Raw genomic sequence first — 19,878 nt, forward strand, 5'->3', positions numbered from 1 at the left:
CGGGATGACATTGATAGTCAACACACCCCCCTCACTACCTGCCTTTAAGATGTTGCAGTTTGCCTTTTCCTTCCTTATTTGAACTTTTCCCTTTGTACCATTTACATCCCTTTGTCATTCGATGTCACAAGGGCAGACTTCCTCCAGCTTATAGGGCAGCTACTTCACTCATTTCTGCTGCTCTGTGGCTTTAATTCTCACCATCCCTTTTGGGGTTCTCTCAGAACCTGTTAAAGAGGTGTCCTCTCGGCGGCTGACCTTCTCAATCAACTTAACCTCCTCTGCCTTAACACAGGAACACCCATATTCCTTTCAGACTCCTGACACACCTATTCCCATTTGGACCTATCCTTCTGCACTGCCCAGCTTGCAGTGGTCCGTTCTCTCTGGCACATATTCGAGTGACCATTTCCCATATGCTATCCATTTGCTGACTTTTACCACACCTACACTCAAATGGCATCTTACCTAAGCCAACTGGAGGCTTCACTCTTCCCTGCCGACTTTGACAAACAACATTTCCCCTGTTGTGATGACCAGTTGGAATATCTTATACGAGGGCTATGCCGAAAGTTTTTAGCAGCCCGTAAACCATAAGGCGGAGGACAATGGGGTTGTTTTCATTCGAAAGAACAATGTTTTACAACCTTAGGACATGCGCGCGCAGTCCCTGGCTAGTGGTGATCCCCCCACAGCATAGTAAGAAAGAACAGGCAGTGCTGAGTCAGAGACGGTGCTGGATGGTGCTGTCGCACCGTGACTTTTGCGCCATGTTTTTTTACGATTATAAAAAGGGTTTAAGTGTCGAAGAATGCCATTCTTCTTTGCTGCGTGTTTTTGGTGAAGCTTCCCCTTCTAGGGCCACAGTTGGAAATTGGTTTCACGAGTATTCGAGGGATCGGCAATCAATTGAAGATGAACCTCGTCCCGGTCGGCCAGCAACAGCTGTGACTCCTGAAAACATTGATGCTGTGAGGAAAATGATCAAATAAGATCCACATCTTACATTTTGTGACATTGAAGGGACCCTAAATACTGGATCAACAGCAGCACAGACCATTGTTCATAGTCACTTAGGCCTTACTAGGAGATGTGCCCGTTGTGTGCCACATTCCCAGACAGAAAGCCAAAAGGAGGCGAGAGTGGACTGATGTCGTTTCAGCCTCGAAAAATTGAATGGAGGGAAGTTCCAAGTCACCTACAATATCGTCACAGGTGACGAAACGTGAGTCTACCATTATGACCTGAAACGAAGAGACAGTCTTCTGTGAGGTGCATTCCAGGAAAGGAACTACCCACAAAAGTTAGACGAAGTCGGAGCTCTGGAAAAAAAGATGGTGGCAACTTTTTTCACAAAGATCGGGAATCTCACCTCTGTGACCTCTGACACACGTCGTACAGCCAATGCATGATGGTACGTGAAAGATTGTCTTCCAAAAGTCATCGCCACATGGAAGTCACAGCATCCAAAGTTGAAGAGTGGGCACCTTCTGCTGCATCACGACAATGCATCTGCGCACAGGGCTGCCAGAACGATGGACTTTCTGGAGAAGGAAAAAGTGGGAGTGTTACCCCATCCCCCTATTCACATGACTTGGCCTCCTGTGACTTCTTTCTGTTCCCTAAGACTAAGAAAAAAATTCGAGGGCAGCAGTTTTCATCAGACGAAGAGGCCATTGCAGCATACGAGAGTGCACTAAGTGCCAACCCAAAAGAAGCTTGGACTGACACATTTTCTAAGTGGTTTCAAAGAATGGAAAAATGTATACATGCTAATGGAGAGTATTTTGAAAAGTTGTAAATGTTTTTTCGCAAATACATTTTTTTTCACACATTCTGCTAAAATCTTTCGGCATAGCCCTCGTACAGCCTCAAAATGTTCTGTTCCGTGCACTTCCTCCTTACCACACCATGTTGTGGTCCCTTGGTGGACTGAGTGGTCTGCAATGCAATTCGCTTGGAGACATTTAACCGTCATCCTGCAATGGCAAAATGCTTTCATTATAAACAGTTGCATTTCAAAGTATCATCGTATTCTTTGGGATAGCAAGAAAGCAAACTGGATTTCATTCACTAGTTCTTTTAACTGTTCCACTCCCTCTTCTGTTGTGTGGACCTACCTTTAGCAGCTCTCTGAGACCAAGATCCACTCCCCAATTTCCGGCCTGATAGCAGCAGACAATGTCACTGTGGACCCTGTTGCTATCTCCAATACCTTGGGCTATCATTTTGCTGAGATTTCAAGCTCAGCCCACTATCATCCATCAGAAACAAGTGGAGGAGGCTCTGGCGATACTCTTCTCTTCTGAGAATTGTGAGTGTTACAACGCCACCTTTACTAAGAGGGATCTAGATCATGCTCTAACTTCATCCCAATCCTCCAACCCAGGGCCAGACAATGTTCTCATTCAGATGTTGCAGCACCTTTCTGTTGCGGGCAAGCACTTTCTGCTTCATACATACATCTGCAATTGGACAAAGGGGAGTTTCCTCAGATGCTGACATGAAGTCACTGTCATACCCATACCTAAACCCAGTAAGGACAAACACCTTCCTTCTAGCTACCACACCATTTCTCTCACCATCTGTGTTTGTAAGGTGATGGAATGTATGATCGTTGCCTAGATGGTATGGTGGCTTGAGTCTCGCAACTTACTTAAGTACTGCACAATGTGGATTTCAAGCGCGCAGTTCTGCAGTTGACCATCTTGTCACTTTATCCACCAATGTCCTGAGTTTTCAAACTATGTGTGGGTCCTGCATTCTTGGACACCTTTATCCACAAAAATTGTGTGTGTCACAGTTCCATCCTTAGCATTATCCTCTTTGCCATCACCATTAACATCATGGCCTGTCACCTGCTGTGCATCTCCTCTCACTTTTTGTTGATGATTCTGCCTTCTACTGCAGTTCTCCATGAACTTGTCTCATTAAGCAGTGTCTTCAGTGATGCCTCAATCACCTTCACTCAAGGAGCGTTGACATTGGCTTTCATTTTTACACTGACAAAACTGTCTGTATGAATTTCTGGTGGTGAAATTGGTTTCTTCCACCGTCTTTACATCTTGGGCCTGTTGCCCTTCCATTCGTTGAAACTATGAAATTCCTGGGGCTCATGTTCAACAGGAAACTTTCTTGGTCATGCCACCTGTCTTACCTGGCAATCTGCTGTATGCGGGCCCTCAGTGTTGTACGTGTCCTCAGTGGTACTTCCTGGGGAGCAGATCGTACCACACTCCTCCATTTGTACTGGTCCCCTGTACATCCAAAACTAGAATATGGGTGTTTCGTATATGCACCTGCACGTTCATCCCTCTTACGCCTACTTAATACTATCCACGGTCATGGCATCTGTTTGGCCACTGGCGCCTTTTTCATTAACCAGGTTGAGAGTCTGTATGCAGAAGCTGCCAAACTACCTCTGTCATACTGCCGTGGCTTGGACGACCTCCTCCCGGCCATCGTGCCATGATGAGATCATTTTAGCTTGGTTGCACATCATTCACTGTCTGTCCTTTTAGCCATCACCATTTGTTAATTGGTGCTCCCCCACTATTTTGTATTCACTGTGCTCAACCTTTGATGGTCCGCCATTTCCTGATGGAATGAGCTTTTTTTAAACCCATTTGTGTTTTGTATCTGAGTTATCAGCCATTTTAGTGAACAATGTGTAGGCTGTCGACCGCATTTTACTTTTTATCCATTGCAGCAATATGGCGAAGCCATTTAATGTTTAGCTTAGGACCTCAGTTTCTCTATGGCATATTTTATAGACCTTTCTCTCTGTCCTTGTTTTTAGCTGCCTTCTCGTTCGTCATTTGGGATTAACGTGTAGTCATTTTTAATTCCTTTCTTTGTCTTCTTGTTCTACAGTTCTGACATGGGTATACACGACCCTACTTGTTTTTACACCCTAAAGCAAAACAGAACAACAAATGATGCCCTGGACCAAGCAGTCAGTGACCTCACCAGAATGTACGATTTGCAGTTTATGAGAGTGTTGAGGTGTGAGCAGTACTGTATTGCAGAATGTCTGGGTGAGCATCAACTTCCTGTCCCCACACTGTCACCAGCGTTGAATGTGGATGTGCTCATAACCTGTGGAGGCAATGCCATGACTCTTCGAGAAGGCGTCAATACTTCTTTGCAGCACATGCTTGTTCCTGACTACCGGCTGACGCCCCTAGACACTTTATAACTTTGCAAAACTCAACCTGAGAAATAAATGTTATTTCAATAAGGACTGTGACATTGACACATATGGTCATACCATGGACTAAACTCCACGCCTGGTCTCCTGCACACAACATGAACCTAGCTCCCGGGTCACAACAATGTGATGTTTTTAAATTGGACAAAAAATTATAAAATAATTTCTCCTAGTCCCATCCAGATTTCTAACACCATGCACATAGTTCTGAAAATTTGTTTTTGTGAATTTTTAATAGTTATGAAAATACTTGTAAGATTTATAATGACAAACATGGGCACAAGCTGTATACATTGATAAGCCAAAACATTATGCCCACTGCCCACTACAATGTTGGATGTCACCTGGTGGCCTTGCTGGCACCTGATGTGGTAACAAAAATATGTAAGCGGAGCAGATATGGATGGAGGATCACCAAAGTGAAAATATAGGTAGAAAATGGGGAACTCCATTGAGATAAGAGACTTTGTCAAAGGGCAGATTATTATTACACATTGTCTCTGAATGAGCATCTAAAACAGTGAAGCTTGTTGAATTTTCACCTGCTACTATTGTGAGCATATATGGAAAGGGGTAGAAGGACTGTGGATCTACCACTAGGCACTGAATGGTTGGACATGTACAACACTTCACAGAACATGGGGTTCAGAGGCTTGTCTGCTGTGTAAAATAGGATAGACAGTAATCTGTGCCAACTCTACCAAAAGAGCACAATGCTGGTGCACGCACAAGTGTTTCAGAGCACATTGTACATTGTTGAACATGGAGCTCTGCAGCAGACCTCTCCTACATGTTCAGATGTTGGCCCAATGACATCATCAATAACGATTGAAGTGGGCATGGGACCACCTGGATTTGATCGTCGATCAATGGAAATGTGTTGGCTCTTTGGGTGGGTCACATTCTTGCTACACTAGGTCAATAGTTGTTCCCACAGATACTGTCATCAACGTGAACGATGGCTCAAAATGTGCAGCATGCCATGGACTCAGGTTGGTGAGAGCAGTATTATCATGTGGGAGACATGCTCCTCCACTTGCATGGGACCTGTGGTAGCAACTGAAGACAGACTGACAGCTGCAAACCATCTACATCCCTTCATACTTAACGTCTTCCCTGACGGCGATGTCATCTTTCAGCCATATAATTGTCCATGTCTCATAACCAGAACTGTGCTGCAGTGATTTGAGGAAGCATTGATGTCTCAGCAACCAAATTTGCCTGATGGAAATCTTATGGAATCCGTCTGGGCTGCTATCGAGTGCCATCACTGCATACACAAATCAGTGACTCATTATTTACGTGAATGACCTGTGCATAACCATCTAATCCACATACCTCCACAAACCTGCCAACAAACTTTTGGATATCTGATACACAGAATCAGTGCTGTATTTCATTCCAAAGATGGACAAACAAACTATTAAGTAGGTGGTGCTCTGAAGATCATTCTAAGAAGTAAAGTCTTAAGGAATATGAAAAGAAGTGAAATAAAATTATTACTAAAGAGATGTAACCATTGAATCAGCTTATGTAGACTGTCAAGTATGATCAGTACTCTTGTCGCCAGCCACAATGGCCGAGCGGTTCTAGGCCCTTCAGTCTGGAACCGCGCGACTGCTACAGTCACAGTTTCGAATCCTGCCTCAGGCATGGATGTGTGTGTTGTCCTTAGGTTAGTTAGGTTTAAGTAGTTCTAAGTTCTAGGGGACTGATGACCTCAGATATTAAGTCCCGTAGTGCTCAGAGCCAGAACTCTTGTTTTTACAGTGGGAGTTTAAAGCCATATCAACTATGCGAGCAGTTTTATTCTGCTTGTACACAAGACAGATACTTTTTCAGAACATAGAGGATATATTAACCATTGAAATCACAGAGTATTATTCTTCTCACACCCACACATACTACTATTAATCTGTCTGCCTGCCAATGTAAGATTTTGGTTTGAACTTTCTGCAGGAACCCTCATATATTATACTGCCTGATAATACCATTTCTATACAAGATCTAGTCTGAATTAGATAGGTTTGTTATTCATAAAGAAGTTGCTCCAAGTTTTAATTTGGCATATTGTGTATTGCAGATATTAGTAATGGGTTAATGATACTTACTTATACAGAAAAAATAACACTGACAGATAATTTAAAAAATGTGAGAGATAAATGTATGCGTACAAAGGTATTGTTCAGTTATTGCTGTAATGGTGCTATGTCTAGATTGAAATAATTTAATATTAAGATTAAACACTTCCATAAATAACATGAAATCATGGGAGTGTACTGACAGGTTGTTGTAATGGAATATAGTGCAAGAAACCTCTTACTTCCAATGTTCCCGTGTGCCTCATTCATTAATACACAAAGGCTTAGTGTTAAGTATATTTCACTACAGTAATCTGTTCTTAGATATGCTCCCTGTTTTTGCATACCTACTGACTGTCAACAGGAAAAATGGTTTAGGTTTTGGAGCTGTGTACATCTTTCATATTTATTAGTTGCACTTGTCTAGTGCATATATAAATTGCACTGGCTGAGTACCTTGTTTTGCCATTTCTCCATGAACGCTTCTATATCAGAGGGATCAGTCTTTTTGCTGTGAATGAGAATGGCATCCGCTCCTGCTTCCTTGTAGGCTTCAGCTCTTTGCAGTGCTTCTTCAAGTCCCCAGCCAGCAATAAATGCTTCAACTCTGGCCACAACACAGAAATCTGGATCTTTTTGGTGGTCCTTGCAAGCCTAAAATGTAGAATTATTTAATTAAATAACTGGGCTGCACGTTTAAATCACAGTTGTGTACAACATGGAGACAGACTTATCAAGTTATTCTGAGCTGGACTGAAGAACTGCTTTATGTGAACTTGAATCTCAATGCTTTTGATGCCGCAAAATGCTGTTTCAGCAAAATATATTTTTAAAATTTACTAGACTACTGCAGAAAATTGTTGCAAGTGTCGCTTTATAGACATCTGGTCAGTATGTCTGTCATTCTAAAATTCATACCAAAATTACAATTTATGGGCTCAGGTTGACTAATTTTTTACACCATTGCAAAAAGTTACAGTGAATTAGTGAAATTTGGTAGCTCAGTGAAAAAAGTATAACACATAATGGTGTAGCAAAATAATGCAGCTTGTATTTTTGTAGCAAAAATTCTTTCAAAGCAGAGCAGCAATTATAAAAATTATCCTGAAGATAATACCAGAAAGCTACAATGTACCCACTGTCTTAAAACTGGAGGGAACACATCATTTTTGTCTGATTTGCAATTGGAACAGTGGGGGGAGGGGGGGGGGGGAACAATGGCAGTTCTCAGTTCTTACAAGGAGGTACTCCCCCCCCAACCCCCCACCCCCCCCAAAAAAAAAAAAAAAAACTGGTATAACATTGCCGTGGGCAGATCTTGTGTAGTAAGCATTTCTGCTGCTAGATGTGTGTAGCAAAGTTCATTGCCAGGTCAGTGTCACCTGTGTTGTCGACCAGGCGTTTTCTGTTCATCTGTAGTGATTTTTTTTTTCTTCCACTGTTTTGTCTTGTTTCATAGTTTATGATGGCAAGTTTAAATGAGCAATGTGCAGCTTCTAATTTGTCTTTCCTACTCGGTAGAAAATGTTGCTGAAATGGTTTTAATGTTGAGAACAGCATGTCAAGAAGATACTCCAGTGTATGAGTGGTTAGCTCGATTTAAAAATGGCGACATTTCGATGGTTGACAAACCACATTCTGGACATCCATCAACTGCCCAAATCGACAAAAATATTGAAAAAGTTCCAGAGCTTGTGTGCACGGACACTCGACACACAATTGATGAACTGTTCGAGATTAGTGGGTTATCTTGGACCTAGGTTCAGCGAATTTTAATGGAAGATTTGGGAATGAGAAACTGTTCCTCAGGTTCTGATTGACAATGAAAAGGAACATCAAGTTGAAACCTGCCGTGCTTTGAAACAACAGCTCGAAACTGATCCCGATTTTATGTCAAAGGTCAGGGAAATGGAAATGAGTGTTTGGTGTCATTGGCCGGGAGGGCCCTGACAGGCCAGGTCCGGCTGCCTTGGTGCAGGTCTTATTACATTTGATGCCACATTAGGTGACCTGTGTGCTGGATAAGGATGAAATGATGGTGAAAACAATACAACACCCAGTCCCTGAGTGGATAAAATCCCTGACCCAGCTGGGAATCGAACCCAGGCCCGTTAGGACAGCAGTCCGTCACACTGACCATTCAGCTATCGGGGCCAGCACCAAAGGTCATTAGTGGTGATGAATCATGGTGACATGGTTACAGCCCAGAAACAAAGCAGCATTCGAGCCAATTGAAGATGTCATCATCACCCTATCCAAAAAGGTCATCAAGTCAAACCAAACATCAGAAAAAGCTGATTTGCATTTTTGATGGCAAGGGTGTAGTTCTTTCAAACTTTGTTCCCCCACATTAGGCCATCAGTCAAACCATTTATTCAGAAGTTTTAAGAAGGTTGTGCAACAGTGTCTGCCAAAAAAGACAAAATCAACAAATATGGGAATACCTTAAGAAAACTCTCTGCTGAAGAGAAGGGAACACAGCAGCTACTAGTAAACACCACTTTTCAAGAAAATACTTCCTGAAAAAATGTAATGTGGGAACAATTCAGGTATGCCAAATAATGTATCTGTGAACTCTAGTTTTAACTGAAATGAAAGTTAAAATCATTTTTGAAGAGATATGTAATATAACAGTGCTGGCATTTCTTATTTAGATGGTAGAGGGAAAAACGTACACCAAATGAAGCAGTACAAAGTATTATGAATCACATTGCTATATTTCATGCTTTCTGTGACCATCATTGCAGATCATATAGAGAAAAGAAATATTTAAACTCTGACTTCTCTACAACTAAGATGTGTATATTATATGACTCTTTGCCAAGAACAGCATTTATGTTATGATTCTGAGGCTATTTACCCTACAATATTTGTCAAAAATTTTAACTTGTCCTCCTGTTTCAGCTGAAAATAACTATCTCCCTGCATAGTGCTCAGTTGACTGCCAGCGCTTTCCTGGTCCATACTACTGTGGTGAGGCGGAGGTGCATGCACATTTTTCCTACAAGCTTGAGAAAGGAATTTCGTTCAGAAAGCTAGCAAAGCAAACCTCTGAACATTTTGTTTGTGTACCTGTTGACAACACAGTGCTTCTGCCTTTCGAAGAGTCATCTCCTTCATTCCTTAATAATTTGTTATTCTCAGCCAGAACTTTCCGTACATTATTATGAGCAGAAGAATGTCAACAAAGAGAGAAGTAAGGAAAATCAAAGCTTTATTAATTTTATTTTCTTTGCTTCAGTTTGCAAAAGTGTTTCCCAACACCTATTTCATACAGAGGGATAGCTTTGTTTAAACTATTGCTGTGGATACTCTATTTTCATGTAACCAACCAACACAAATCCGAAAAGTGTTATATGTGGATGAAAGTACTGATGACCATGAAGGAAGGAAACAGATTCTTAACACTCAAGCAAATTCTATCATTACCAGAAGTAGTCATTGAGGTTAACATGTGTAGCGACTCCAGCAGTGACCAGAACAGGAATATCATTTTCTCAGTCATGTTCATAAATGTATTTTGTAAGGTAAAAATACTTTAGTGGTAAGTCAGAGGGTAGTAATCATAAGTTCCTTGAATATGATCACATATAAATGGAGTTTGACTGCATTCATGCAGCTATATACATAAAAAAGTCAATAAAACTGCAAGAATTTATGCTCCTAGGAATTGAGATAATTTGAGCAGATTAGTTCCTAGGAAACCCCAGATATAGTTGAACTTGAACAGTGCAATTTCAATGAAGTTCTTTGTCAGCATAGCATTTATACACAACAAAATATATTGAGAGAGTAAGTCTCTTGCCTAAAGATAAAATGCCTGCAGTACAGGAGTAATCCAACTGGGAATGTATACTATAGATCTGCCTTCAATCCACAAAAAGCAGTCAAGGTATTAAATCTAACAAGAAAGGGCAAATATCCAGTAAATCATGACATGCAGCCCATTCACTTATCTGTATGATTATTATCAAAAAAAGGTTAGAGACCTATAGTTGTTAATGTATTTTACAACAGCCTCTACCAGGCCATCTAGAAGACAGTGTAGAGCACTTCCTAGAAGACATTGCAATGTTAAAATTACATTTTATATGAGTTTTAAAGAGTTGTTTCATCTGTCTCGACTTTTGACTGCTACACACAGTGATGATTCCATATTTAGAATGCCTTATAACATAGTAACATACAGCATGATCTAATATTGCTTCTCTTTGTACCAACATTTGGTGCTCAGAAAGAGATTTAGACCATGCACAAATTTTAATTATGCAAGTACCAGATTTTATTGTATTGCAAACAGCAAAAGTAGGCATGTTTAACAAATAATAAATTTCATAAAAACAACCAATGCTTAAAAGTTACTGAAACTCATTCAGAAGAAATCAAACTGCACCAGAAAAATTCTGATTGAGAAAAGGAAATTTGCAATAATGAGAAGTCCAGGATGAAATAACAACAGTAAAGAAAAGACAAATTGCTACGTACCACATTGTGTAAATGTTTAGTCATAGACAGGCACAGTATGAAAAAATGTTAGAAATGTTTCAATTTTTGCACAGTGTCCTCCTTCAGAAGTAAAAAAATCCTCACTCTCATGTCTCCTGTCTCGAGGCACTAAAGAGACCAAAAGCTGAAATATTTTTAGCATTAATTTTCATTGTGCCTGTCTGGTGACTCACTGCCTCCTGTAAGTGTTCGGTAGCAATTTGTCCTTTCCATATTGTTTTAGTTAAGAAAAGTGCTAGAGAACTTTCAGGTAGCACACATAATAGCATTTAAATCGTATGTATTAATGCCATTTATGAACCTGCAGAATAAAGTATTTAAGGTATTAATGGTATTGTGCTTTTTTTTTTTTTTTTTTTTTTTTTTTTTTTTTTTTTTTTTTTTTTTTTTTTTTTTTTTAAAGCCATGGACTTGTGTTTGAATAAACAGTGGTGACTGTATGCCTTGTCAGGAGGCCATATTTAAAAAAAGAATATCATTGGTAACTATAGCCTACATACATACACAGGTCATACTTCTAGTACAAAAGATAACCTTTGGGGTATGGAATTAATAATACATCATAAAAAATACTTAGACTGGGTTTTTTCTTCACACTGCATTACCTACACACATTTTGAGAAAATGAAATGCAACATTGAGTGAGTAGCTTTCTGTGTTTAATACGATATGCAATGTGATTTCCTCTCTACTCCATACACATCTGTAATGACAAGCAGTCCCTCTCCCAATACACCAAGTGTCTCACTAAAGCCATCTCAGACCAAAATTACTCTCCCAACCTTGTACAGAAACAGATCTCCCTGTGCCTTGTCTCTCCAGTCACCCACAGCCTCCCACATTCCCACTGTCTGATCTCAAAGAAGTACTCCCCTGTGACTCTGTACCACACAGAAGTGGACCGACTGAATCATATTCTCCACCAGTGTGTTGGCTACCTCTCATTGTGTTTTGCAATGAGGAATATCCTTCCCAGTGGTATTCCACAGCCAACCGAACTATAAGGTGTCCTTGTCCATCTTTGTTCCACCCCAGCTGCCAACCCCTTGCCTCATAGGTCATATCCCTGCAACATGCAATTGACCTACATGCAAGATCTGCCCCATACATACTCTCGCCACCACCTACACCAGTTTACTCATAGCCCATCAAAGTCAGTGCTACCTGTGCAAGCAGTCATGTAATCTACAAGCTTTCTGTGTGGACATGGTAAGCTCTGCATGAACAGACACTGACGAACTGTAACCAAGACACATGAATCACCAGTTGCAGAACATGCTGCCCAGCACAGTGTGTTTCACTTTGGTGATTGCTTCACAGACTGTACCATCTGGATCCATCCTACTATCACTAGCTTTGCCATATATACTGCATTCCCAAAACCCCTCCTTCCCCTTCCTCCCTAGCCTCAACCCTTGCTAGTCCATTTTCTTCACGTACCTATCTCCTTCCGTGCTTCCACTCAAGCACTACACAACCTTCTGTTCCACTAACGCACACAGTTATCTTCTACCCTTCCTCTACTTCACTCCTTTCCCCAGCCCAATCTGAAAGTGCCCAGCTGCACCTAGCAGCCCTATACTGTCCCCACCATGTCCCAACATGCTGCGACAAACAGAACTACATCTTCTCCCACCCACACTACACTCTCTCTCCTCCTCACCATCCCGGTCTCCTCCTTGCCTCGCACCCACTGATTGCTTTCTCATCAGGTGCAGTTGTATGCAATCTGGCTTCAGCAGCCAGAGACAGTGGTCTCTCTCTCTCTCTCTCTCTCTCTCTCTCTCTCTCTCTCTCTCTTCCAAATCACACTTGGACAATACAAAGTAAGTATATAAGCTCTACATCAGTGAAACAGCTACCCTTCTGATTTATTTGGTCTCAGAAATCACACACAGCTCCCCATCAAATTCTCCTTGCTGGAACTGCTATATCTTTGATGAGCACTTTGGCTCTCATTATCATGGCATAAATTTATGTAAAACTGATTGTAGAGTATTCTGATGAAGCTCAGTAAACCCATAAGATTGTTGTATTTAATGTGCTTTACCTTCAGCTAAAGGTGACTTCAAGGGAGTTCCTTTGGAAGCACAACTTTGTTTATTCTTTCCCAGTGACTGTAGATTCAGATGTAATTCTTTGAAATTTAGTGTTACATATAAAAGTCTGACTCTCCTTTCATGAAAAGCATTATTTCGGTGCAACATATGCCTTTCACTGTGTTTTTTAATTTGCTATTTCATGGGTTCCATTGTTTTGAAGTCTACCTCTTCCATACTTACAGCAGTAAACCTTTTGGGAACCTTAGCAACTGCCTGTTGCCATTATTCTGCAACACACATAATTCACTGACAGTGATGTTTAGTTGTTTCAAATACCCTGAAACATTATGAGTCTAAAAGATTGTCCCATTATGGCTGACTAATTCAGTGTCTGTATTGTGTTTTGCACCTGCAACCTTCCTTCCCCCCCCCCCCCCCCCCCCCCTTGCCCTTGCTCCCTCCACTCCTCCCTGTCCCAGCTGTCCACCCCAACCCACAGTTGTCATCGAAATCTTCAGTGTACAGTGTGCTTCACAGTTGATGGGGGGGGGGGGGGGGGTGGCGATAAGTTGATAAGTAATGTTTTGAGTAAACAGTAACAGCCCATTACAGCAGTACTCTCATCCCACAAGTACATTGTTACTATACCTTCTCTATATTTTTGGACCTAACCAAAGCCTTTGACATGGTAAACCACAAAACCCTATTGAAGAAGCTAGAGCACTATGGAATTAGGGGGCTGGCAAATGATTGGATTCGTTCATTTCTCAGCGACCGTAAACAAAAAGTATCCATCAGACATATAGATGATAAAACACAAATAATCACAGAATATGTATCATCAGAAAGCCCAATCACTTACGGGGTACCGCAAGGGTTGGTAATGGGACCCCTACTTTTCTTGTTATGTATCAATGATTTGGATAAACATATTGATTCCCACAAAGTAATACTGTTTGCTGACGACACAACAATACTGGTAAAAGCAGCAAAAAATGAATATATACAAGAAGAAGTAAACACAGTTACAAAACATCTAAGTATTTGGACAGCAGAAAATCAGTTGATAATAAACTACAACAAAACAGTAGCCTTAAATTTCCATAACCACCGAAACACCTCATTGATATATCCAGAAATAAAAATCAATCAACACCCTATTGCAAATGATGAGGCTACAAAATTTCTTGGCATCTGGATACAAATAGGCTTAAAATGGGACAAACACAGAGAACAAATTAATGCCAAGCTGAGCACAGGCTGTTATCTTCTTAGGGTTCTCAAACGATGCATAAATGAACAGGCACTATTGTGTGCCTATTATGCATACTTCAATGCCCATCTCAAGTATGGACTCATATTCTGGGGAAATTCCCCAGCAGCTCAAGGGACTTTCAGAATACAAAAAAGAGCCATTAGAATTATGACAGGGAGTGGTGCTCGACAGTCCTGCAAACCCATATTTAAAGCACTGAACATACTACCTCTACCGTGTATGTTTATTGTTGACACACTAATGTACGTAAAAAAGTATATGATTGGAAATGATCATAATACTTTAAAAAACAAAGATATACATGATTATAATACTCGAATAAAATATAACTTGCATGTACCCCCAGCCACTACCAGTTTGTATCAGAAAGGTACATGCTATCTGGGTATTAAACTATATAATAGACTATCAAATATTATAAAATCCTTACAAAATACTAGTGCTTTTGAAAGATCTGTCAGAGAATATCTACAGTACCACTGTTTCTACTCAGTAAAGGAATATTTGGACCAGAATAACTGTTAAGAACTAAAGCTACTGTAATTTGTAACATTGTATCATTGTAAGAATCACAACTATTGAAATTGGTGGCATGTTGAAAAATGATTATTTAATTATGTATCATTTTGAACTATATGTATCATTTTGAACTTAGTAATAAGTCCAATATCATCCTGTACACTGTACTACATATGATCAAAGGACTCAATAAATAAATAAATAAATAAATAAATAAATAAGTAAATAGAACATGTATGAAAAAAATTTTAGGTCTACATTTGCCATACATAATACACCTTCATCCAGGTGAGTGTTAGTGTGGGGGGAAAAATTTCAAGAGCCTGAAAACAATTGAACAACGAGTGATCTTTTTCTGCCTTCTCGTCTGAATTGTTCTTAATCTTCAGCATCATTTCACTTTTTCAGAGATGCAACCTGCCTATGATGCTGATGGTTTCCCATGTTCGATATGCTGTCATCATTTCATATTGTCCTTTACCCTAAGAGTTTTGAATACTGTAGGCATGGACAATGAAAAGTACAACAGTGTAATGCCAGAGGAGAAGTATAAGCTTCTTCCAGTGTTTCTATTTTGTTTCAAAACAAAATAATATTGCTTTCACAGAATTTTCTATTTATTTCTGTACAACCTTCGGCTAACGTTTACTGAGACTGAGCAGAAGTGATAACACTGAAATGTGTGTATGACCCACTGTATCTGAATATTTACTTTGATTTTATGTCAAAACAGCCTTAGAATTTAGCTTTAGCACATGAATCAGTGTTAAGAAACTATAGAAAAAGATCAAGCAAATTAGTGTTACATGTAGAGTGGGAAATAGCTGTTAGCAGAGGAACTGACATCAGAACTTATTGTCATTAAAACATATTAATGCTCTTAAATACCCCCATATGATTCAGCTTTTTGTGATTTTTCTCTGAATTTTATGTGAAAATATAACTTTCCAAAACACTTTCAGGCTCATAACCCGTAACAGCATCCATAGGTACCACTTTTGAATCATGACACACACTCTGAAAAGTTAGAACTAGTGGAGAAAAATTGGACTTCAGTTATCTTCTTTGGTCACCAAACAGTACAGTTTAAATCTGACTTAATATTTATTTCTCTTGCTAGATCTCAGAATATTATGGATTCACAAGTTACATTTCTTGTTCTCTGAACAGAAGACAGTCATATCCATTCAGTGCTGTTCACCTCTCCATATACCCTGAAACTGTACTCACCTTAATTGGCTTCTGAGCATCTCAATTGATACATACACTGCATGTGATTGCCAGTAGTTTGTGGGTGCAGAAGATAGTGACAATGCTCTTTCACCATATTCAGTGTACTATTGCTTTGTTCCATATGTCAGATACAGACCCTCTGAAAAATACTTACACAAAAATCATGATTTCAGAGAATGACTCCAAGTAGGTAATTAAGTACCTTAATTTTCAAAGCAAATTCTTCCACATCCGCCAGTGGTTGTTGTCTTCCATCAAGTAATGAATTTGTTTTTGGAAAACATTTATCTTCGATGCAACAGCCTGCAAGCACATGAAGTCAAAAAATTTAAAATTGGTGAAGGCTAGAATATACTGAAAAATGGGTAAGCTCTCTAGGACTGCAATTGTGATTTGAATATCTTTACTGTGAATTTCATGTATTTTCAGGTGTTTGCAGTAATATTTAATATTGCTGTGAAATGTCACTATAAAAGATTATGAATCTTCAATGTGTTTTCATTAAAAAACGCTCAAATTATCACTTAATTTATTCAATTAGGACAGGCTTACACTTTTTTGGTTAAAAAAGAATGAGATACTTGGTGGACACCTCAACAAATTGTCTCTGATTTTATTATTAATTATGCATTTGCTAATTCTATTAGCAGACAATTGGTATGAAAATAAGTTAAATAGTAGATTGAGGCTGTGGGACATTGAGTCATTAATTTTTAAGTTACATCTCAATGAATTTAAATTAATTTGTACAGTAGTGAAAAAAATTGGTGGACAGACTTTGCAATAGTAGAAACTCACTAGTGAGATGATGATTTGTTTTTGCATAGAATGGACTTTAACTGAGATTTTTGCAACAAGTTAAAATTGTGTGTAGAATGGAATACAAAGTGGAAGCCCTGCCTTTTTTTTCCACACTATTCTATCAGTTTCACAATCTGTGCTTTATCACAGATTAAGTTAATTTAAACTGGCCATGTTTCTCTTCTTGAGGATCTTGCTACCTAATGAGGAAAGCAAGTGACAAGTTGAAACCAGTAGTCAATCCATGGGGCATAAATGTGTGGATAGTGTAATTAGTGGCACACTGCCTTCAGAAAGGATGGTTTCTGGCTTCAGTTCCCAATATGACCACACAAGTTATTCATTCAAGTTGCCTATCTATGATGTCACACACAATGTACAATGATGAGCCAAAACATTATGGCTGTTGAACACTGCAAAACGGATTGCCACCTAGTCTTATTGCGCCCACATGATGTGGTAAGGGTAAGCTGAGCAGAAACAAGTGTTGAATTATTCTAGCAGTAATAAAGACCACAAGTGCTGAAATATACTTTCATAAGTAACTTCACTAAAGGGCAGAATATTATGTCCAGTTCTTGTGAATAAGCAGCTCAGAAATGGTAAAGCAGGTCAGCTATTTTTTTGTGTAGTTCTATCGTGAGCAACTATGAAAAATGATTGAAGGGCGGTGAAACCACATGCAGGTGACAAGGTGTTGGAAGTCCATGCCTCACTGTGTGACATGGAGGTCACAGGCTTGCCTGCTTTGTGAAGTAGGATAGGTGGTGATCTGACAATAGAGTACAGTGTTGGTGTAGTCAAAAATGTTTCAGAGCACAGCATTCAACATACTTGGGGCTCTGCAGCAGATGAAGTATATGGATTCCCAATGATGTAGTCACTATTAATTGACTTGAACATGAGATCATCAAGATTAGCCTGTGTATAATTAGAAATGCATCACTTGTTGAATGAATCAAGTTACTTGTTAGAACTAGTCAGTGGTTATGTCCGGATGCACCATCATCCAGTAAAATGTCTGCTTGAAATATTCACTGTGCCATGGGTGCAGGCCAGTGGTGGCAGTATTATGGTATGGAGGACATTAGTCACATATTACATGACACCATGACATCTGTGGACTACTACATGAACACATTATTTCAGCCACTTGCATCCCTTAACCCTTTCACTGCACCTGTATGTATACAGATGGCAATTTCTACACATGAGGTGCTGCATCCATATATATGCTCACCTTTCAATTTCATACACCAAGTTTCTGATGCCACGCACAGGTTTTGTATATGTTTCCGCAGCACTGCAGTGAAAGAGTTAAAGCTTGATGTCTTCCCCGGTAGCAACGGCATCTCCTAGTGCGATAAATGACTGTGGCAGAAGACTAGAATGTACTGCAGTGGTTTGAGGAGCAAGATAGTGAAGGCACACAGATGTCTTGGCTACCAAATTTGCCAGATCTGAACACAATAAAAATCAAGTGGGACTATATTTGGTGCCAATTCTGCACCCTTAAAATCCTGGCCAATAATTTATGGTAATTGCATGACCTGCACATGGACATACATTGCCACACACCTCCAGAAACCTACCAAGGTATTTTTGAACTCGTATCATACAGAATTACTACTGTATTACATTTTGAAGCTGGATCAACCCACTGTTAATCATGTGGCCAAAATATTTTGCTTTCTTGGCGTAGAATGTGTATATAACACAAAAATTTATTCCTTTTTTTTTCATGATCTCCACAAATTATGCATAGAGGCTCCAAACAATTGCGGACACTAATGGAAGAAGTGCAAATTCTGATTACTTACTTCATCATACAAATTCTCTTTTGTGGAACCTAAACAGTACAACACTGCCATGTTTCAACAGTTTAATAGTGCTTTTGCTTGGCTGACACAGTATCACCAAGTCAAAGAGTGGTATTGTCTGCAAGGAAATAGTGATAAAAATGTATATGCTAATATCAGGTTCAGATGACAGTAAACTGGGCAAGATTCATGAACAAATAGCTGAAGTGACTGTGAAGATTTTGAAGTTCTTATGCTTATATGCCAGTACTTTTACTCGTTAATGATATTTGTCATTAATAAGAAGAGCGAATTTTGGATGATCCATGAAATTCACAATCACAGTTTATTGAATGAAAAGCTTTTTTTTACATGAAGGCTGTGTTTCACAATCTAGGACTGATAAGAGTTCTGTATTTTGGTGCAAGGATACGTAATAGGCTGCTGGAATCATCAAGTGGGAAATTTGAAATCCCAAAAAATATTAAAAAATAATGTAGAAGTGAGACTTATTAATACAGGAAGGAGTAAATGTTGAGGCACTGAAAGGTAGATAAACATTTAAATATGACTACAAATGTTCAGTTTTCAGAGTGTGTCCTCTTTCAGAGCTAACTAATACAGGACATATATGCAGACCTACATCAGTCCTATGGCTGTAGAAGACCCCGATGGAAAACGTACCCTATAAAGCTATCCACCCTATCCTACTGCAGTAACAGTATCTTCTAATTCATATTGTAACAGTCATATTGTATCTCAAAATTGCCCTCCTAAATGATTGCTCACTACCATACTGTTGCCAGCAGCTGAATTTACAACCCAGTGCAGAACGTGTTGCTAGCACAATGTGCTGTGCTTCTGTGGCTGCTTCTTTATCTTAGTCATCTGAACACTCCCCTGCCCTCCATCCCAAATGCCATCTCTCTGAATTACATAAATGTGAACTCTGCTTACAACACATTCTTTGATTCCTTAGTTCTCCCAGTTTCTTTCTATTAGCCCCTCCCAGTCTACTCCTCCATTACCTGTACCACCTATCAAAATAAAAGTGACAATACTATTCTAAATTGCAGTACTGTTAGCATCTTTCCCAGGAGAGAGAGATAGCTTAGGCAAGGTTAAAAAGGAAGGGCAGGTTACTCAGACCAGAGGATGAAAGGACCCATACATAGAGAGGACAAGAGTAGACAAAGAACTAATTGTTCATAACTATCACTATTCCTTTTTGTGTTCCAATCAACTTTAGAGTGCATGCATTGTTATTTGGCTCCCTGTGCAGAAGGCAGGGTAGAGGCGAGAACAACAGTAGTGGTTGTGGCTTCCCTGCAGATGTGACTGCATGGTGAGAGAGGTGTAGTTATATAGCACAGCTGAACATTTACACAAACAAAAAAATGGTTCAAATGGC

At 39.7% G+C, this 19,878-nt stretch overlaps 1 protein-coding gene across 1 annotated transcript in view; it reads right to left on the minus strand.

Annotated features, from left to right (window-relative positions):
* The window catches only part of LOC126354574 (phosphoenolpyruvate phosphomutase-like), a 58,220-nt gene that overhangs the window by 24,442 nt on the left and 13,900 nt on the right, over positions 1–19,878 (minus strand). The window contains exons 5-6 of the mRNA XM_050004322.1: positions 16,070–16,170; positions 6,748–6,945 (exon numbers count right to left, since the gene is read on the minus strand). Of these exons, the coding sequence (XP_049860279.1) occupies positions 6,748–6,945; positions 16,070–16,170 (299 nt within the window). The remainder of the gene's footprint in view (positions 1–6,747; positions 6,946–16,069; positions 16,171–19,878) is intronic.

This window comes from Schistocerca gregaria, chromosome 1 (genome assembly GCF_023897955.1).
Source record: "Schistocerca gregaria isolate iqSchGreg1 chromosome 1, iqSchGreg1.2, whole genome shotgun sequence".
In the NCBI taxonomy this organism is placed as follows: Eukaryota; Metazoa; Arthropoda; class Insecta; order Orthoptera; family Acrididae; genus Schistocerca; species Schistocerca gregaria.